Here is a 14,181-nt window from a genome sequence, read left to right as displayed (position 1 = left end):
GGAATGCAGGGCTGGCTTCTGGTTGAGTTGCCCTTGGCCAAAGTATTCTCTCCTTTAAATGAAAGTCATTAGAAGAGTTGTTGAGACGAGTCCCCTGGATTCTGGGCCTTCAGCCTTTTCCTTTCTCCTTTTTGCTAATACATAAAAAAACATTTCCTTGCTCGAAAACAATATATTTCCATCTCCTGTATTTTAGCTAACATCCCTTTAGCACAAGGCCTCCCTATTGGACCCTTAGACAGCCCCTTGTTTCTTTATTGGTATGAATCAGAAAGAAATAATGAAGAGTGATACATGTCTTATGGCCAAAGGGAAGGCTGGCATTGGTGGAAACCTCAGCTGCGGAGCTCCTGCTGGTTGTGCATAAGAAGCAGAGGATCCAGCATGTAGACAGTGCACTGTTGAAGGCTTTTAAATTTCCTCTTAGACAGTCCGGTGTGCTTCATGAAGGCATCAGGAGTTGTGGGCTAGTTTACAGCAGTCTGAAGGCAGGTTGTCCATCCATTGGCAGTTGGTAGATAACATGGTGCTTTGAATTTGGAGCAGAGTTTTTACAAATGATACAGAATTGTAGGGCAAGCTCACACATAACTTAGCACCCACCGAGGTGTAGGCTTACAGGCAGGGTCCTTGCTTTGAAAAATTGATCATCCTCCAAATACTCTCTCCTGTAAATGGTAAGGTCCAGAGAAACTCTTAAGATGGATTTATACAAAGTGTTTTTCTCTCTCTTTATTCTCTGCAGGAATTACTCTTCCTTAATGAAGACTGAAAACATGTCCTCGAATCAGGTATGTCCTGGATGCTGCAGTGAGGACCTTGTGGCCAAAGGATTGAATCCAATGATTTGGCAGTGAAAGGTGCTGAAGGTCATAGATCTTTCTTGCATTCCCCTCCCCCAGGCATTCTTCCGGACTCTGGGAAATTTTATTCCTCAGGTTTTGGGACCTGCATGGTCCAAAAGCATGAGTTGTTGGTGGTGGGGGTGTGTGTATTGCAGTGGGGAGGATGAAACTGCCATTTCTGCCTCTTCCCTCAACGTGGCTCTGCTGATGAAAGTGCAAGGAAAGGGCAGTTTCACCCTCCTTTCCACCCCGCTGCAGCCTCCCAACCCATGTGGCCACGAGACCGTGCAGTCCTTGGGAAGAAACTTTCCTGAGGTCAAACAAAGTTTTCTGGTGGAAGGGAAGCATGAGCAAGATCAGCAGTCACTGTACCCACATCGCGTGGGATCCGTCTGAGAGTGCGCAAGTGGGTTGTGTGGCTGTCATGCCAAACTCATTTCTGTCCCCCTCACCACTTCCCTTCTGAAGTTCGCCGAACAGATTTCGAGTACTCTTGGCTCTCTCTTGGGGTGACTAAAACTCAGCTGGAGGACAGTCCTTGCCTTTGGCTTCTTCCCACTCTACTTCTGCAAGAGAAGTGGGATGTTTCCAGTGCCTCTGGGCAAGGATGGACAACGGAGCTCCGACAGTTTCCGGAGTACATCCTTACCACTCTGAAGCTCTGCGGGAAAGTCTGTTTTAATGATGCTAGTCTTCTGCACTAGTTTCGCAGTAGGGGCTTTCTTTCCAGATGCGTTTCCTTTGCTTATTGTGAGTCCCCACGCATGCTCAGGGAAGACTGCACATAAGTGAATTCCCACCTGTAGGAGATTTACTTCATTACATCGGTTTGTGCAGCATTCTTTTTTTAAAAATTCAGTCAGTGAGAACTAACTTTGGAATGCAATATAAGTAGTGTAATAATGCAATTGCTTTGGACGATTAAAAAAAACCAAAGAAAAAGAAATCGAAACAATAAGCTAATTAACCGGAAACTGTTCCGTGGTAGCGTGGGGTTGGAGGGTGGGAAATGCAAATATGGAGGGAAGGAGAGGGCAGACCTAGGGTTGAAAAACACTGGATGAGAAAGATTTCCCCACTAAGTTGACGCGGGTTCAGTGCTGGGATTACAAAAACTTCGCAGAAATGGGATTCAGGGGGGAGGAGTGCGTTTTTACGCCTGGGTGGGCGAAATCATCTGCGGAAATCAGGGAAAGCCACGGAGGAATAGAAGTGCAGGCATAGGGAAATCTGACACTGTGGAATCAGTCCCTGTATGGAAACATGACATCTGCAGTGGGGTAGAGGAATGGAGGGCAGTGGTTGTGGTTGACTGACCTGCCCCTTTTTTCTCATTTTAACAAAGGCTCAGGGAAAGATTTTTTTTATTTGATTCTTATTTTTTACTTATGAGGGCTGTTGGGTACTTTTTTTTTTTTGCCATACAGTCACAGCTGAGTTATGGTGACCCTGTAGGGTTTTAAAGGCATGAGATGAACAGAGGTGGTTGCCCTTGCCTGCCTCTGTATAGCAATCCTGGACCTCCTGTGGTCTCCCACCAGAGTGCTAACCAGGGCCAATCCTGCTTAGCTTCCAAAATCTGATGAGATTGGGCTCGACTGGGCTATCCAGGCTAGGATGTGAACTGCATTATCTTTGCTGATTCGTATAGCTGCTTTTGACCCAAACATCAAAAGGCAAGTTACTGTGTCTCGTTCCCTACCCGACGGCAGAATCCTTCACATCTATCAGTCCCTTCCGCACATATGCATCAATTAATCCCCATGTCCAGGTATTTCATTATCAGACATTATCAGACAGCTAAGCCAGAAAGGGAAGTGACCCACCCTCTCATATGCGTACCCCTTAGGTATGAGTCAGAGCTAGGGAGAAGTTTCTTTCTGATGGTGGTCAATTAAATCCTGGTCAAAAAAAGGAGCCATTTTGGGCTGACGACTGCGGTACCTGTCATCCTTTAAAACCACACAGTCCTCAAAACATCCATCAAAGAATCTCTTCTACCTTTCCTTCCACAGGATGGCAACGACTCGGATGACTTCATGTAAAACCAAGGCGGCACTCACCTCTCAGAAGACAGAGATGAACTGTGACATCATAGCTCTTGGAAGCTGATGGTGAAAAAAAAAACAAGCAAGTGAACCTTGGAAGTCTCCACGCTTGTTTCCTCGCTGGCCATGCCTGGGAGGAGATGAGCTAATTCTCCCAGAGAGAGCCTCTGGGAGCTCTGTCTTGTAAGCCACTATGGTGTGTGTATTATCTGGGGGATGGGAAGAGGAGGCTTCTTTTGAAAGCTGTTGGGCCAGGCAAGCGTTGCTCCTGCCGTAAGCCTTCCTTGGGAACAGATCAACTTGGAAAGCTTGGCCATTAGAACTGCTGACCTGAGGACATCATCATCCTCATCTTGTGGGGGTGTTCCTTTTTGTGTGTGTGCTAATTTCAGACTGCACCAGAATTTTGCTGTCCCTCGAAAACTCCACAGGGATTTGGTCTTTACACAGCTGCGTTTCCACACTGTAAAAATGCTTGCCTGGATCCTTTGCCCATGGATGTCACAGCCTCCCCACTGCACTATTTAAACCTTTGTCGGCCAGAGTTGGGGCAAAGTGCAGAACAGCAGTCATCGAAAAGCAGCCCTCTAGCAAGTAAGCCAGTCCTGGAACCATTGTTCGCTCAGCCTGTGTAGCCACTGTGTAGCATTGGCCTCAAGCGTTCTATAAAGCCCAACATCACTGTTTGTTCTGAGGCAAAGCAGCATGTGCCTGATGCATATAGCCTATGCTCCTTTGTGGTCTCTCTCCAATCCCAGCCATAAAGCTGGCAGCTGCAGGAATGTTCCAAAACTATACCAGACAACTGACACTTTCCCCCCACCCCAGGAAGTTCTTGATTGTCTGCACAAGCCTTGACGGCGGGCCAGCCTGTGATAACTGCGCTCAGGAAATGTTCTCTGCAGAGTTTCCCACCACAGCAAGGCTTAGGCCTGGGCCTCCTGCCTAGACATACAGTGCCATGAGGGGTCAGAGGCGATAGACTGGACTGTGCCACTTCAGACTGCAGGTGGTGAGGGATTAAATAATTTCTAGGTCCTCCATGACAAAGTAGTACAGCATACAAAGAGCCAGACTAGACTCAGGGAGAAATAGTCTAACTTAGTCTACGGATGGTATGCCAGTTTGCCATTTTCAAGGAATTACTGTGGACGAACTGTGAACAGGGCAGTCCTTTCTTACAGTCTGAAGTGGTACTTTCTGTTCTGTCATCTCGGAATTCCTGCACTTCATCCTGCTACATGTGTTAGACCAGGCCTTGGTGTGTCTCTTTCCTCACCTTAAAGGAACCCTATTCTTTCTTGTGGAGTTCTTAGTGTAATCAGGCGTTCTCTTTTGAGCTTTCACATGAACCCCTGATGGAATGAATAAAAGACATGGGTGGCTGCCAGGAGGCCTCTGCCACAGATGAGCATGATTGCTCTTTGCTTTGCCTTGGCGATGAGCCCATGGTGGGCTCATGCCTGCATTGTTTAAACAATACTGAGCCAGCATTATTTTCTTATTTTTTTTGATTTACATTATTTATAGTCTGCTTTTCTCACTTGGACTCAAAGGTGGATTATGCAGAGGTCAGTACAATCGACAGGATGGGACATTCAATGAACAATGCAATAGGAATTAGAGCTGTAGAACCAAACAGAACCGAAGCAAAGCATAAGTTTTAACATGACACATTAAATGATGCAAAATTTACATAGTAGGATCTTAGTTTCATCCAGCTGTACACAGTAGTATGGACCACAGTCCCTAATAATTTATCCAAGTAACTTTTTGAAACATTTAGCACAGGGCATATCGCAATTGTTCTTCTAAGCTTAGATTTGGGTAGAAAGTGCTGGCTGCCATTATTGCTGATCGGTTTATGCAGTGCTGAAGAAACCTGGCTTGGAGTCCATGGATCAAGCGTGCTTGATGGTGGCACTTTCCTCCAGCGCAAGGGTTACCGTGTTGGGGAAAGTTCCATGGGCTGGGGGAACATGCTCCTGTTAGTGGATGATCCATGGTGCCCAGCCCCGTGTATTCAGTCCCAGCTCTTCCAACATCATAGAATGCACAGAAGAGCTCAGGGTGGGGCCTCAGCCCATTCCAGTCCACCCCATCATGGCTGGTCTGTTTCCTGAACTGTCCCTAAAGGAGCGTTCTAAGCAGTCCAACAATCTGGGCCGAAACCGCTGAAGAGTTGAAACAGGATCAACAATTGGGCGATCTATACTGTCAAGCAGCAAATTCTAAGAAACATGTGAGAAGGTTAACACCTGTTAGGCTGCTAGTTCTGTTACTGGCACAGTGAATGGATTATTAAAAATGTGGTTTGTGGCAGAGATAAAACTCAGAAGCCTCTGAAGTCATGCGCAGAACTGTCAAAGAGTCTCCTTTTTAAGCAAGAGTGCCAGTTCCTTGGCTAGAGCAAGATTGGCTAGATTATCTGGAGCTGCCTCTGTGTGTAGGCACATGATCTGCATGTGTCAGAGAACACTGGCTACAGATTTTTCCTATTGGACTTGGTGCTAGCATTTCTTCGCAGTAGTGGCCATTTCTATTTCCTGGGGTGCACTTTGGACCCCTTTAAGCATGGAGCAGGTGGGAAAGTCTGCCTTTCCAAATCTGAAGTGTTACATGAATGCTGTTATGCCTAGAGTGATCACGGTGAAGACTGGAACAGCTTATGTACATACACTAGAATTAAACACATTGTTTTATTGGAAAGGGCCTGTATTCTTTGGACTTCTCTAAGGTTTGGTATTAAAATAGGAATTGGGGGTGTGGGGAAATGTCTGCATTGTAGGTAACGCAAGGCGCTATCAGACATGATACATATTTTATTCCTAATATGCTTAGTATTTTTAAAGCACTTTAGGTTGTTCAGAACACCTCACACATGTTGATGTGATCCTTAGAACAAACCTGCAAAGTAGGCCTTTTGGTGCTTGAGGGGCAACATAAGGACAGAGTAGGCCTCAAGGAGCTTGGGGGAAACAGTGGGAGGGCTTCTGGAGTCTGGCCCTGCTGGTGGACCTCTTGATGGCACCTGGGTTTTGGCCACTGTGTGACAGTGTTGGACTGGATGGGCCATTGGCCTGATCCAACATGGCATCTCTTACGTTCTTATGATCTCTCTTATGGCCTGTTTGGGGGGGTGGGGGTGGAGTGACTTGCTTAAGGCTATCTAATGAGTTCACAGGCTGCAATGAGATTTGAACCAACAACTTTCTACTTCAGAGCTCCATCTCTTATGCCACAGCAGCACTAGCTCTGAGCTTGCTGTCACACAAAACTCCTGCAGTGTTTTGGATCACATCTGTGCTAGTTCTCAGGCTATGTTTTCTGCATATGTAGTCAATTCTGATCCTCTTCTGCTTTCCTCCCAGACCATGCAGACTGAGTAGGAAGCTGTCCTATGTATATTTCAAACTTCAGTAAGAGGAGTTTTGTTTTTAGGTAGTGCAGATCCTGCAGCAGTGAATTCTGCTGATGAAGAACATGTATATCTCATTTCAATTTATTTTCCTAAAGCTCTACAGAAAGGGGAAGGAGAGGTGTGGAGCATTTCTGTTTGATCTGCTGACCACTTCGTGGTTTTCTGGCTTATAAGATCTTGCCCACATGCTTGGAGATAACAAAAGGGAGTTAAATGCTGATGTCTCTCTTTGTGTATTCACTAATGAGTGTGAATTTCCATGACTTTGTTGGTAGGCTTCTGGAAAACTTAGGGAAAATAAAGGCAAAAGGGGCCATAGCCACAAATGGTGTAGAACTGGGGAGGGCCTTAGCATATGCTTAGCATGAAGAAGACTGATCACTGGCTTTTGGCGAGACCTTTGCCAGTCAGAATAGTTGGTATTAGGCTACATAGGCCACTGGTTGGACTCTTTAAGAGGCAGCTTCTTGTTTGAGAGAGGGACTGATGAGTGGTGAGTTTTTCACACCATGTAGCTTGGTTTCAGAGATAATTTAAAGTGAATTCCCCTGGGAATGTCCCCAGAGCATTTCCTAGCACTGCGCTACACGGAATGTCAATATATCCTATGAATGAAGGATAGTGCGAGACGTGCAGGTTCCAGAGCACCTTGAAATGCAATTGGGGGGGGGGGGGGGTGTCTGGATTTTGGCCAAAGGTGCTCTGCTTGAGTGAGGTTTGCCCAGTCTCCAGGGTATCTGGCTGGCTGCTTGGAAACAGGATGCTGCACTAGAGGAACTTTTGAACGGATGCAGTGGAGGAGTTCTAGATTCTTACCCTTTGTGTGTTGTGTAACCGGGGAAAGAATTTGTTTTTATTTGAGCTCCAAGTAGATTAAGAAAATCTGTTTGCATGACCTCCCCTGCCCCAACTGTTTACTGAGGCTTTTCACTTTGCAAAAATAAAGTCACTTGCACAACTTGGATCATGCACAGTTGAAGCAGTGATGTGCCTTTTAAAGATAGCATTTTGTCTCCTGCCAAAATGTTTTGGGTTTTTTTGATTTAGAGATGAACTAGATGAGACTCATCTTTGTTTTTGTTTACACATGAGAGAATTCCATGTGGGTGCTGCCCCCATGTTGGACAGGAGTCCTGCAGCTACAGGAACCTGCACGTTAAATACTGTTCATGTAAGAGACTAGGACCAGTAAAGTGGAACTGTGGTTATTGCCGTAATGCTAGCAGGAAAGAGACAGTCCGCAGCCCTGCTTAAAAGCTGTGCCAAGAGACGAGAGGATCTTTGTACAGCGATGTAAATTAAAATTCTGGGGGAGGATGCTCTTGTTATTCATGTGAATAGTGAAATATTTTATCTGAGAAATGAAATGGTATCTTATTGCACTGTTATGCTAAACGTGACAGTTTAGAGAATACAAGAAGGCAGAGGCCCTTCATCAGAGACCCCTGCACACTGAAACCCCTATATCGATTATTTTATAAGCACTTTTATTTTTTTGGATGCCCTTAAGCAGAAGCCCCACATCACCAAAGAGTCCCATCATGTCACCTTTCGCTGTGAATATCTGCAGATGCAGCCGCCTGAAGAAGTGCCCCTCCTTCCTTTCTGGGTGGTGGCCACCAGGAGGCGACATGTCTTAAGCATTCCCTGTAGCCACACACATGCTTCTTATTCACAGATGGCTTCTCTTCCTGCTGCTGTGGTCCATTTTTGGTTAAGGTTTCCCATAAAAGGAGCAAAGGTATTAAAGAATTTTAGACATTCTCAGGGGGCTGTGGAAGAGATCTGGGTATCCACTCTGGGAATTCTGAGAGCCAAGTGGATCCATTAAGGTAGGGGACAGGCAAGTGAGGCCTTTGTGTCAGATGCGTTAAGCCTTCTGTGTCAAGCCGCCTCCCTCCCTCCCTGATTAATGGGCCTGCTGTGATCTCTGATGTTGGGCCATTTAATTTTAAAGAGTTTCCAGAGGTGTGCATCTTTCTGAGAGGTTTCGGCATTCTCTGATGTGTTAGCAGTTATTCCAAAGTGTGAAAAGCAGTCTCCCAAGCAGGGAAGTCATGACTTAGAAAGTGTAGTTTGGCTCGCTGGTGCAAGCAGCGCAAGTGGGCAGAAGACGGTGACCGGGATCAGTAGTGCACCTCGTGCTCCCTTGCCAGGGTCACACAGCATGAGTAAGTATGACCATAGGAAGTAGAGTCGCCAACTCCTGGTTGGGAAATTCTTGGAAATTTGGGGTGGGAAGGGCAGTTTTGGGGAGGGGCCTCTGTGGGATATAATGCCATACAGGCCCCCCTCTGAAGCAGCCATTTTCTCCAGGGGAACTGATCAGTTGCAATTCCAGGAGATCCTAAGGCCCACCTGGAGGTTGGCAAGCCTCCATATGAAGCTGCCTTAACCTTAGAGCACTGGTTCATTTGGTTCGGTCTTGTCTGTTCTGACTGGCACTGGCTCTTCAGTCAGTGAAGTGAGGTGTATTCTCTGGCATCTGCTGCTTTGAGGTGGCAGGGACTGAACCTGGCCCTTCCACGGGGGAGGCAAGGGCTCCACCACCAGGCCGTAGCCCCTCCTCTTATGGCAGCAGGTGACTCTTGGATCTCTTGTGGTGACCAGCAAAAATGTCTTGAGAGAGACCTGACAGTAAGGATGGACTTGGGACATGGGAGCTCCACATGCATCTGCCTGCATGGCACCTTACAGATCTTTTAAAAGTGAAAAAAGGACGTGTTCTTGCCTCGAAGGAACTTCACAAGATAAAATAGGCATTAGGAAAGAGAAGAGAGGGAAAGACTCGAGTACGAAAGGATGAATATTGGACAAATGTCTTGGATCTCCCGGTCTGTGAGTCCCTAGGTCAGCATGGTAGTCCAGGAGGCCTGCAATTCTTCACATTACAGCTGGGACAAGTATTTCTCACTCTGAGACATTCATTTTTGGCAGTCTGCCTGCCGCAAGTGTCAAGTGTACGCCATTCATTAGCCTCTTTTCCCCCTCAGAAGTGGTGAAAGCCATCTGGGCTGGTTTCTGGTGAACAGGGAGACGCTTTCAAGGAGAGTTTTTAGGAGGCCTGTGTGAACTTAACAGCAAATACCACAGTCCTACGCCAAGGTGATCCAGCTTTGTGCCAAGAAAACCCAAGTCCGGTGATCTGTTTGTGTGATTAAAATCAAACAGAATAGCAAATCTTTGCCTTGGTGTGCATAATTCTGCCTCTTGACAGTAAACTGACATGGGGGGAAAATAACCAGCTGAAGCTTTCCTCACTACTTCTCCCCATGCCTGTTTATTCACCGTCACATGTTGGGGTAGCAGCTGAGCTCCCATTTCTGCCTTGGGCTTTCCTGCTTTGAGGGAAGGCTTTCCCTATGGGGCTTGCTTGAGAAGGAACTACTGCAGGTCTGCTGTGGGACTTCTAGAGGGGATTCTGGGGCATATTTGTGGTGGCACTTGTCTGGCCTTTTGGCTGTCAAGACTCAGGCCCAAGCTAGAGATGATGATGTACTTGTGGCTGCCATCACCTGCAAGGACTGTGCTCAGTGCTCTCCCTAGAAGATGTGAGGGCAGCCAATGGTGTTTTGGCATGAAACTAAACGGTGAGGTCCATCCCTGACTCTCCCAACATTGTTTAACGCTCTGTAAAGTTTCCCCCATGATGTTTTCCTGTTGTTGATCCCAATGGTCACCAAAGCTTATGTGCTCTTGTACTCTTGCCTAGCTGATTAACTTGTAAGGAGCCAGGGGTTACCTTGAGCACAGTTTGAAAATCTCTGAATTGGACCTTGTTCCCTCTATCTTTCATCTCCAGTAAACAAGAACTCTCTTGTTTCTGGTGGGTGAACTTCACAGTTCCATAATTAGACACCATTATAACTCGGGAATGAGGCAATTTAAAAAGGGGTATATGGCTGAAATTGTCCTGGAGTCCTTTGGGTGTGTAGATTAACTGGCCACTAAATGATAGTTTCTCTGTATTTTCCCCTCCTCCTACTGATGTAAAAACAGGTGCGGAGGGCTGATTTTGAGAGAAATGTGACTTGAAAGAGATTTAATGTCTCTTGCCATCTTTTCTTCTCAGTCACAGCTTCTTGTGGCAGGGTTGGGTTTTTTAAAAAAAACACAACTTAGATGTATCTCCAGCAGCATCTAATTTCACCCTAACCAGTCCGTAACCTTTTGGAGCCTGAGGGCACCGTTGGAATTCTAACACAGGATGATGGGCGCAGTGACAAAATGGCTGCCACAGGAGGCGGGGCCCAAGCGCAGGGGAGAAAGAGAGGTCATTTTAAAAGACGCTGGGAAAGAAGAGTGAGAGAGAATAAAGCCAGCCCTGTTGTGGCAGCCACTACCAAACAACATTTTAATCTGCAGCACAGTCAACCTGATCTCCAGTGGCCAATCCGGAGCTCTGTTGGGCCAGAGCTCCTCCAGGCCTCACCCACTTTCTAAAACGCTTGGCGGGTGCCGGGAAAGGTGTCATCAGGCACCAAGTTGGGGACTGTAAGGATTAGAACTTACAGAACTTAGGCTTTTATTAATGCGACCAAGCTATAAGTTCTCACAGGCTGGTTGCAGCCTGTTTGGGGCTGAGCGTTAATTAAAAACACCTGGTGGCCTTGACCAACTGATAAGAGGCCTTTACCGAACGTCGGGCAGTAGTCACACAGGGAACGAACAGAGGCTGAGGCCTTCAGGACTGCAACCAGGAATGCTGTGGACTATGCCTGTGGGAGTGGACTCTCTTTCTTAAACCTTCGGGTGAGAAAGCCAGGTCGCAAGATTACCCCAGTGCAAGTATAGTGTTGTTGTTGTTTTTTGCCAGTGCTGTATTTTGTGAGTGGTTTCTGCCGAGCAAACACTCTTTGTTATCTGAAGGATTCAAATAAATGCAGAGGCATTTTTAACCTATCTTGCTGGGAGTGGCTGCTGAGTGTCTGTCTGCATCCTTGAGAGGAACCCAGATGAAAAGGAGCCTCAGCAAAGGACCAGGACCTAGTGAGAATCCCAGGGGCACAGGTGGCTGTGAGCTCAGCGCCTGAGAACGGGAGAGTGTTTGTCTTTGGTCCAGACAGGGACCCCTGCCTTAATTCCAAAGACTTATTTTTTTGCTTCTGAGCTAAGGTGGTATGATATAGCTTAGGCCTATGATGGTGCTTACCTAACTGCCTTGACATAGACGCCCTTGCATGATTGTAACCAAGTTAGCCTCTGAGTCTTCCTCTGTGTAATGAGGCTGAAAGCATGGAAATCTCAGCAGGCTTGGACTAGATGCCAGCGTAAACCAGCTGGTTCCTCTTTTGACCAGCTCTAAAGCTATCCCACTTGTGTCCCACAAGTGGAGCAGTCTCTCTTTCCCGGGCTGGTTGGCGGGTGCCAATCTCCAGCTGCAGCCGCGCAAAGGAGAGGCTGTTGGGTGGGGACATCTTCTCATTTGCTTGTTCTGGAGGCCTTTGCAGAACACTGTGAGTCTTTCCTGCTGGTCCGCTGCCTCCCTCACTTGGCTGGTTCTTCCCCCGTCTGGGTGGGAGGCCTGCTTGAATGCAGTAGGTGTGGTTTTCAAAGGGAGAACTGGCTGAACATTCACGGATGGGTTCTGGCTGCCAGATATAGGAATGTGCCCTTGTGGTGGGGTCATGCTACTTCTGGTTTGACTTGACCAGGCCACCACACACAGCCCTGTAAACCCGAGTGCTTTCTCTACAGAGAAGGGGGAATACACACTGGTTCAAAAATGTAAAATATAAAAGTGTGACAGTCTATATACGAAAATCAGTCCTTGTCAATTTCCCCAGTCAATACATTGCAAAGTCTTTGTGTGTGGGAGGATGAGGGATTATGAATCTACAGGCACCCTGATTGCATGTGAGCTAATGTAGGCTTAACCTGGTTTACCTTTTATGGCTTCCCCCAAGGAATCCTGGAAGCGGTAGTTCTAGGAGGGGAGTTGGGCTCCCAGTCACTGAGTGCTCAGCCCCCCCCCTCTGTCCCTGCAAAACGCTCTAGAGAGAAGTCATGATGGATTGGCAGCACAGATGTGACCGAAATCTAAGCAAGTGCTTTTGGAAGTGGTGGCTTTTAATTTTTTTTTAAAAAACGAATTAAGCGCTTATTCTGTTTCACCTTTTACATTTTAGAAAACTCTTTCCATGTTGACTTACTTGTGGAAGAACAACCCTTGTTGGTCTCTTGCAGAACATCTGTGTGTTGCAGAACATTTTTCGGGGACAGGCCTGTTGAGCGAGTCATTCTGCATGAACAAGAGTATATGCCCCACCTTCCCATGCCAGCTGCGTTGTCTAAGACCAATGGCAGCAGTAGGCCAGGACTCTTCCCGTGGACTTTGTCCACCATTACTCTTTCTCTCACTGGAACATATTTACTATTATTTATTGGCCTGCAAAAAAACCTGGGCCAACTTTATTTATTTATTTGTTTGTTTAAATGTCTTTATATGTCATCGCTTCTGCCTTCCTAACCAATGCTGTCTAGCTGTGGGACCATGCTGCCTCTCATGTACAGATGAGGTTCCCCTAACTCAGGGCACGTCCTTCCCTTCTGCTCCCTCAGGATGGCTGCGTCAGTGTGTGGGCTGGGGCCAGCTCTGGGTCGTTGCCTCTGCCTCTTGCCTCCTCTTGTGATCTAAGACGAGCAAATGTTCAAGTGACTCAGCCCACACAAATGCACACCGTGTGTGTTACAATTGCAAATGCAGATTGAGCCAACCTTTGATGCCATACTTTTTGCTGCATTTTTGGATAAGATCCAGTACAGCCTCAGTTCAGTGACTTTGAGCACACTATCTTGGGGTAGGAAAACTTGGAGCCCCATCCAGTCGCAGCACAGTCCACAAGCCATGGAGAGGAGCCCCGCAGGTTTTCAATACGATGCCTGTTTCTTTGCTGAGAAAGAGGGCTGGTCAAACATTCATTATAATACGTAGACAGGGGGCTGTATTGGGATTGATGAGTCACAGGGTTATTTGTTTCATATATTTTTGCCTTGCCTTTTCACCCATATTTGTGGCCCCAGAGGGCATGGCAGCTAACAGAACACCAGCATAAAAAGGGCATACAATTGAAATAATACAGCAGATCCACAAAGTAGCTAGTGTGTTACAAGCACTATACAGCAGAATCCGTTGGATCACATGAGACAGCCAAAAGATAGCCATTGCTGTTCTACTCCAAGGCATGCTGAAATAATACCATCTTGATATGGTGTGTACTACTGAGGAGGCAGGGAACCATCTCAGTCTCCCAGAGGAGAGAATTCCAAAGGCTGGGTGCCACCATGAAAAAGCCCCTGGCTTGAGACCTGTGTATTGGGAGCACAGTGTGCTTGTAGTGGTGGTTCTTTGCCTGGAAATTTCCTGGAATTACAACTAATCTCCAGGCTGTAGAGAGCAGTTCCCCTAGAGAAAGTGGCTGCTTTGGAGGGTGGACTATGGCATTATACCCTACTGAGGTTCCTCCCCTCCCCAAATCCTGTGTGACCCTAGGCTCCACCATCAAATCCCCAGGAATTTCTCAGCCTGGAGTTGGCAACACTGGATCAGAGGCATTGTTTTCAGAACTAATAACTCTCCTTGCTCCTGTTTTGACTCTCTTTGACAGCCTCGGCCCCGTGTGAGCCAGACCCATCTCACCTGCCCTGGCCCTTCCTTCCCATGTCAATAGGCCCTTTCATCAAAAAAGTGCTTTTTCCAGGCTCCCCAAAAACAAAGGAGCATCTTTTAAAAGTTACTTTGTCATCAGAATCAGGCATGCCAGCAGCCCCAGCAGCTGGGGAAATGTTGTCCTTGGCCTGGCCCACTGGAGCAACTGAAAACCCGACAAGCCCCAAGGTTTTGGACCGTTCGCGGCACTTCGCTTTA

General features: G+C 47.0%; 1 protein-coding gene across 1 annotated transcript in view; it reads left to right on the top strand.

Annotated features, from left to right (window-relative positions):
* CCDC25 (coiled-coil domain containing 25) overlaps positions 1-5,603 on the top strand; it is a 19,422-nt gene extending 13,819 nt beyond the window's left edge. Inside the window, exons 8-9 of the mRNA XM_015415132.1 lie at positions 746-791; positions 2,861-5,603. Of these exons, the coding sequence (XP_015270618.1) occupies positions 746-791; positions 2,861-2,890 (76 nt within the window). The 3' untranslated portion in view covers positions 2,891-5,603. The remainder of the gene's footprint in view (positions 1-745; positions 792-2,860) is intronic.
* Positions 5,604-14,181: the final 8,578 nt, after the last annotated feature.

The sequence above is a fragment of the Gekko japonicus genome, unplaced genomic scaffold, assembly GCF_001447785.1.
Source record: "Gekko japonicus isolate JY-2015 unplaced genomic scaffold, Gekko_japonicus_V1.1 scaffold63, whole genome shotgun sequence".
NCBI lineage: Eukaryota > Metazoa > Chordata > Lepidosauria > Squamata > Gekkonidae > Gekko > Gekko japonicus.
This window is presented reverse-complemented; position numbering and strand designations above follow the sequence as displayed.